We start from the raw sequence: 7658 nt of genomic DNA on the forward strand, positions 1-7658 counted from the left end.
AGAGAGACCACAGTAGTAATATTATTATTATCTTCTTTTTTTTTTGCCCATACATATCTACTACGACCATTATGAAATGCGAATTAGTTTGATATTGGAAAGCAAACATCAACATTGTTACAAGAGAGAATTAATCCCAAGACGTTCCTTGATGAACAGTATTACACATGCTCGCAGTCAAGGAAGTCAGCTCAAGCTGTGAAATACCGAAATGGATATTTATTATCAGAACGGAATTTATTTAAGGAGGTTCGACGGTAAGTGAACTAATATTATTTTCGATAAAATTTTTAATATTGTAATAGTAGAATGTGTATATTATACATACTATTAAAACGAATAAATAAATTATGAAGCATTTCTAATATTTTGTAGCTCGAAGAAGATATGAATAATTCACAATTTAAAATAAAATGTAACATATTCTAATACCAATTAAACATGGAAGGTTCACTACAGGAAATTACAGAAAAAATAAGATACAAATGTCCTTCTAATAAAACGTTGAAGGTAATTTGTTGCAATACTTAACTTTGAATTACATTGATAAGTCATATTACGTATACCTATATTCATAAATAATATCATAAATTTCAGTATCATTTAAACAACTTCGGTCCGGAAAAAGATATTCGTAAATTAAAAGAAATATTTTTCATTAATAACATTCATCATAAAAGACAAATTTAAACAAAAAATTTCTATTTTTGTTCGTACATCTTTATTATATTAAACAAATTTTGCACTACATATGAAAAATGAAGTCGCGTCATAGTACAAAACAGAAGGAAGGGAATATTTGATACAATAAAGACAATGCCTTAATTCCACTTGAACTGTGAAATGTATATAATTATATAGTAAATTATTTATTAGTATCTTCCTTTTTAATATAAAAATTCATGATACATGTTCCTAAATGCAAATTAATATTATTAAAAATTAGAAATATCATTTGTACATTAAAATAATTGCTACAGTAAATAATTAATTTCAACTTTAAAATTTTTTAAAATAAAATATTTTACAAAACCTTATTCAGTACACTACAAATGATATTTTATATTTTAATGACTTAATATTAATTTGTATATTTTACATGCATAATTTTTATATATTAAAAAAATTGGTACTAATAAATTTTATGCTCAATAAATTTCTTAAAATAACTAAGTCATCTTTCAAATATTAAATAATAAAAAAGAAATTAATAAAATGTTTCATTTGCGCTATAGGTGTAATATTAGTACTTAAGTGTGTAAAATCGGTCAACTCACCTTATGACTGTCCTACATTTTTCGATGACATATATTGTAAACAGGACGAATTGTTTCCACCTAAAGTTTATGATAAATAATTGAAAATATTTATTAAATATTTAGTTAAATTTATAAAAGGGAATTTGACTGCTTCAGATGAATATTAATCTGTAGCTAATCTCTAATTTCTCATATATAAAAGTTTTACTGTTGATAATAAAATGGTAATATTATAATAATATGCGATGTATTTGGCGTAGGTAATCAAATTCTGTGTGTTATCAAACAAAAATTATGTACAATGTTAGAATAGAAGTAAAAATTTATAAGTAATTGTATCACAGACTACAAGTCATTAAATTCAGGAATCCTTTTCATCATTATCATAATGATGAGTGCTTTATAAAGGATTTTCTGATGAAATGACTTTAAAAATAATATAACTGGTATGTTTAATATTTCGGATATTTAGTGTTATCTACTTAGCTTTTAGTTTATTTGTTTAGATTAATAATTATGTAACAATTAATTAAGTATAATTATATATTCTCATTAAAAAAAACATTTGTTTTTGTATATAAAACATATTAAAAATAACAAAATTTCATGTAGAAAAAGTAGATATTAAAAAATAGATCAAATGTTGTCTTTGAGAAAATATATACAATACATATTGAGAAACATCATTTTTTTAATAAATTGTAAATGAGTTTTCAAACAACTGTGTAAGATCTTCCTTTGATTGTTCTCGTGGTGCCAATTTTGTAATACGATGCTGAAAATAATGTAAGACTGGATTAGTAATGAAATAAGCTCAAAGATTATTTATAGCTTTAAAATGTATGAAAAAAATATTGTATGATCATACAAATAATAAAATGTAAAAATATATATTATGTGACAATTGTATGAATTCGTCATATATAGCAGTATGAAATTTTAAAAATATGGCAAATTTATTTGATTGTCATAATTCATAATGTATAGTGACTAATAAATCACTATTGCAAATTGATTGTGGTTTTTCTACCTACCAAAATATGTACACATGTTTTCTGGGTGAGAGATAATCTTAAACAGTTCGATTTAATGAAATTATTGAAATTAAGAAAAATATTTTAATTTGCAAGAAATTGTTATCTGTTTATCTGTTTATCTGTTTAAAATTGCCGTTTTCATTTAGAAAGTTACTAAAGACAAAAATTTTGGTTCCTAGAAGCAATTAGTTTACATTTTCGTTACATACATTTACTTATTAATCAAAATAATTAAGTTAAAACTTTGCTGATATTTGAGCGGCGTGGAAACGCGTTTCTTAGTTGCCATCTTTGTAACGTCACGAGTCCGTTTCTTTCACGTGTGGCGCCTTCGCAGACGTGTAACATTACGCGTTCTTCGGGTACATTCGGTATGTAGTCGGAGACGTTCGGTTTTCCAAATTTTTAATTGCTTATAACTTTTCCTTTTTAACAACTTTTAAAAACCAGAAAATATGTGACCAAAATTTCTGTTTCCTGAATTCATTTACATAATCAGTGAAAAATGTGCAACAACCGAATTGAGCTATAATAACTATGTACAGGGTGTCCTATTTAAATGCGTCCCTGCGAATATCTCCGAATTTACTTATGGTACTAGAAAAAACATATGGAGGTCAGCTTTGCTTTTTTAGATGGGACCCTATGTTTTAATGTATTAATCGATCCGTCTTTGAAACTATTCAACTATTGAGACTATTAAAACTATTCAAAGACGGATCGATTAATGCATTTTGGAAATATTCGCAGGAATCGATTTAAATAGGACACTACATAATTATATGTCACATTTTACCTAATACTAATTCAGTGACAATAATTGATTGAATGTGCCTTAGAAAAGATATAAAAGGAAAGGAGCATGATCGTATGAAGACCATGATCGTAATGAATGTGTATTTTGACGAATGAAACATTTGAAGGACGATGTAACTATGTTATATATCTCTTAATAATGTCAAAACGTTAATTCGTCAGAAAATGCACCGTATCCATATCGTAATAATGAACCTTACTTGTGGTAGTGTGCCTTTGACTAAATTAGGTATATCTTCCTTTTTGAAACCTAATTCAGTCAAACCATTTTCAATTTTCATCACTTGCATGTACTCTTTTACAACGTCTGATAATATTTTGCCAGCATCACTTTTTTTAGCTCGGTTAATATCAGCACCAAGTAATTCAGCAGCTTCTAAATGCCTTTCTGCACATCCACTCCCAGTAAAAGAAAATACAGCAGGTGCTGTTATAACAACTGAAAGACCATGTGGCACTATAGGATGATCTTTGTTATAACCCTATAATAAACAATGCATCAATATTATAATTCAACAAATATTTATTTAGATATATTAAATGTAATTAACCCTATATAATTATACAGGGTGGTTGGTAACTGGTGATACAAGCGGAAAGGGGGTGATTCTACGCGAAAAAAGAAGTCGAAAATATAGCATAAAAATTTTTCGTTTGAGGCTTTGTTTTCGAGAAAATCGACTTTGAAATTTCGATCGGTACGCGTGCACTTTATCACGTCTCGTTATAACGGATCTCACTGTAGATCGTTGTCTCGATGGAAAAATTAAAAAAAAAATAAAAAAAAATTTTTATTCTATATTTTCGACTTTAATATATTAACCACCCTGTATATTCAACAACATAATTTAATGACAATAATTGTCAATAACTATCTATTGTGTTTAATGCATATGTACATTTATTTTATATCTATTGTATATGGCATAAGATGTGTTTTTAATGTCACAAATCATACCTACTTTAATTTTGATAATTAACATTTTCCTTAATTCTTACATTTTTGTGTAATACAAAAATTTACACTTTTATATTGTAGCAATTTAAGTACAGAAAACTGTGTAATAATGCATTTAATATGTGTTGATTTTACGAACAAGTTGATAAAATTATTATCTTTTCTATCATTTAAAATTAAATGTACATACCTCTGGCTGAAAATTATGTACATTTCCACTAATAGAATAAGAAAGTGCATGACAAAGGTGAACTCCAGCATTACCAAATCCGACACCTGCCATGGTACTTGCAAGATGCATGTTACTTCTAGCTTCAAGATCATCTTGGTTATATACAGCTCTTTTAAAATACCTATGTGAAGAAAGCATAAATATTATATTTAAAAACATTTTTTTAATTTATACAATTATTACTTTATTGCTAATTTCATTTTGTAATTGGAAGTAATAGAGATACAATGTGAAAACTATACAAATATAAATAATTCTTAAGAAACTTATAAAAAGAAAGCAAATTATGTTAATGTAGGCCATATTAAAAATATTAAAATTTATATTCTTTTAATATTCTACTTGTTTATTATAATCGTTATATACTTTTTTACAACAAACAATTACATACTTGCACATTATTTGAAGAGCATATTTTGCCCACACATCACTAATAGGATTGCTACCTTGATAGGCTGGTCTAAGAATTGGATTGGGAGGACAAGCTCTTTCTGTATATGGTATTGCAGTAAAAGATTCAAGAGCATGACAAAGCACATCAAAACCAGAATAAGCACAGACTCTTTCTGGCATGCTTAATGTATGATTTGGATCAATAAGACCTAAGGTAGGTCTCAGAGCTCTGTTGTAATTAAAATTCTCAAAATAAATAATTGTTCTGAATAATTTGAATTACAAATAATGTTTAATAATATATAACACACATGTACTCATTCATACACAAAATATAAATTGTTTACAATTAAATAATAATTATATTGCAATATTGCTATTTATATATCATATTACAATATATATTATATATTATTAGGTATTGATATATTATATCAAGTACCTTTTCCTTGATAAGATCATTGATAATAAGTTACCTATTAGCAATTCCAGTTTTGGCTTTAAGTGGTTGATAATCAAAGATAGAAACACCAGTTGTTTCTGAACCAGTACCAGAGGTAGTTGGTACTGCTATTAATGGTTTTAATGGCACTGTAATTGGTTTTCCTTTACCAATTGGTGGATTTACATAATCTAAAAAGTCTGCTTGTGGATCAGAACTATAGAGATTTGCAGCTTTACAAGTGTCCATCACTGAACCACCTCCTACCTAATAATAATATTAAACCTATATTAAACTTCATAGTAAATAAATAATGTGTTATTAATTTATAGCTACAGCAATTAAAACTATAGCTAATCTTATAAATTTTAAAAATATACGAGTAATTATCTTCATTTTTTCTTCATACAATGCAGATTTGATAAAACTAATTATCTTCCTAATTCTTTATTTCTCAAAATGCAGAATTGCTACTTGCTAGTTAAGAAACATAAAAATATGTCCTAAACATATTTTAGAAAAATGAGACTGATAATTTTCAAATAAGATTTGTGCATATATTTGTCTCTTACCGCTATAAAAGCATCAAATTGTCCACGTTTAGCGAATTCAGACGAATCTTTCAGACTTTGTTCTGTGGGTTCTACACGTACATTATCGTAGACTGTAGTTTGAATTCCATATTTAGTAAGGCTGTCCATAGCAGTTTTAAAAGGTGGTAAATTTATTAAGTTGGAATCTGTCATCAAACACACATTCTTTGAATTAAAATTTTGCATATCCATACCAAGTTCTTTTGTAACACCAACGCCATACCGCACTGTAGAACAAGCCATCTGCAATTATTTTAATCAAGATGAAATTAATAAAACTAATATTTAGTCAAAGTTTAATGAATAAAAGATGTATAAATTTAACTCCAGTGCTATTTTTTATACTTTTTATTTGAGAAATATGAATCAAAAGAGTAAAATAAAGGAGAGTGATTTGTTATTGAATTTATTATTAAATTTCTATTTCTTAAAAATTCAGCAAAAAGCATCATATAGACATCGCAGACTATTGGAAAAAGCAAAATAATTCTAAATATATATGATGAATTTTACTATAAATTTCACATGACAGCATAGTATGATAGTGTTAAAAATATTTAAATAAATTACGATCTTCTTTACATTTTATAATCATTTAATCAATAACAAACTTAGCTTCAATATTAGGTTATTTGTCATGAAATTTTGAAAATACATACTTCAAATGCATATTCTTTTGCTGGTATAGCATTAGCTACTGTACTACGAGCTTTTCTTAATTCATGTATAGTTGTACCTCCTGGATTTCCATGAGCTGGACATTTACATCTACAATTTTCATCAATTAATACCAAAAATGTTTAATTAAAATTAACTTAAAATACAATAAGAATGCCAATGAAAAAAGAAAATTATTGATCTAAAAATATATAAAAATCTGTAGTATTTGTACATTTGTAACATGAGTATATTAAATACATATTAAGCACATATTATTATATATAATTGAATGTGTTATGTTCAATATAATAATTTTGTTAAATAATACAAATTTATTTATTTATTATCAGACACATTAATTATATATAAATATATAATTGTTTAAAATTTTTAGTATAAATTATTTTATATTTTTTATATCATATGTTAATATTATAGAATTAATAAAAATTGTAAAATCTATCTTTTAGTATATTGCGTAAATATTAATATCATTACATATCCTGTTAAGCATTATATAAAAAATAATGTGAAATTGTTTTAATATAGATTATGTGTATAATATATATATAATTTTTTCGACTTATAGTACGCATACATTATGAAAACAATATCCATATGTATATGCACATGTGTATGTATATTACATATATGTATATACTTACGACTGAGAAGAAATAACTCGCAATAGATCTATGATGCGTTTTTTGGAAATCATCCTTTCGTAATATAATATATAATTATAAATAAAACGAGAATTTAAAGCAAAAGTATTGACTATATGTTTCAAGTATCCTTTGATCTCTTGTGCTGTTTTCTACTGAGTCTTCAGATATTATTCTCTTCTAGTTATCTACTGTATGTACATATACGTGTGACATAATATTACGTAGATAACAGTCAGTGCCGTATTAATATTATCATTTACATTCCCATTAACAAAAAATGTTTAATAACAATTTAGTCGTATTAACTTCTAATGATACATACCGTTTATTAATTGAAATTAATACATTTAATTAATAACGTAGTTTTCTTTGAATTTTATACGTGTAAATTGGTACAAAATATGTATATTCGAAAATTATTATATCGTATCTATAGTTAGATAACAAGTTGATTAAAACATATACATGTTATCGGTTTATTTATATTAGATAGATGGTACATCATATGGTATGTACCATTAAATTATACCATTAAATTTTATATGTACATGATATATTTCAAATCTAAAATATTTTGAAAGTTCTCTATTATTTTATAGT

The 7658-nt window shown here is 25.8% G+C and overlaps 1 protein-coding gene and 1 long non-coding RNA gene across 2 annotated transcripts; one reads left to right on the top strand and one right to left on the bottom strand.

Moving 5' to 3' along the window:
- The first annotated feature begins 84 nt into the window (after nt 1-84).
- LOC138179241 (uncharacterized) lies at nt 85-1266 on the top strand. Its single transcript, XR_011172977.1, has 3 exons — nt 85-257; nt 376-510; nt 598-1266. It is a non-coding gene; the product is annotated as an uncharacterized LOC138179241 (long non-coding RNA).
- A 507-nt stretch (nt 1267-1773) lies between these two features.
- Nucleotides 1774-7254, bottom strand: LOC138179236 (probable hydroxyacid-oxoacid transhydrogenase, mitochondrial). The gene is made up of 8 exons (XM_069111827.1): nt 7056-7254; nt 6390-6498; nt 5710-5973; nt 5172-5404; nt 4694-4924; nt 4261-4423; nt 3313-3594; nt 1774-2034 (listed from the first exon to the last, which is right to left on the bottom strand). The coding sequence occupies exons 1-8, from the start codon at nt 7106-7108 to the stop codon at nt 1951-1953; spliced, it is 1419 nt and encodes a 472-aa protein (XP_068967928.1). The 5' UTR covers nt 7109-7254; the 3' UTR covers nt 1774-1950.
- Nucleotides 7255-7658: the final 404 nt, after the last annotated feature.

Source organism: Bombus flavifrons, chromosome 4 (genome assembly GCF_040668555.2).
Source record: "Bombus flavifrons isolate JBK064 chromosome 4, iyBomFlav1_principal, whole genome shotgun sequence".
Taxonomy (NCBI): domain Eukaryota; kingdom Metazoa; phylum Arthropoda; class Insecta; order Hymenoptera; family Apidae; genus Bombus; species Bombus flavifrons.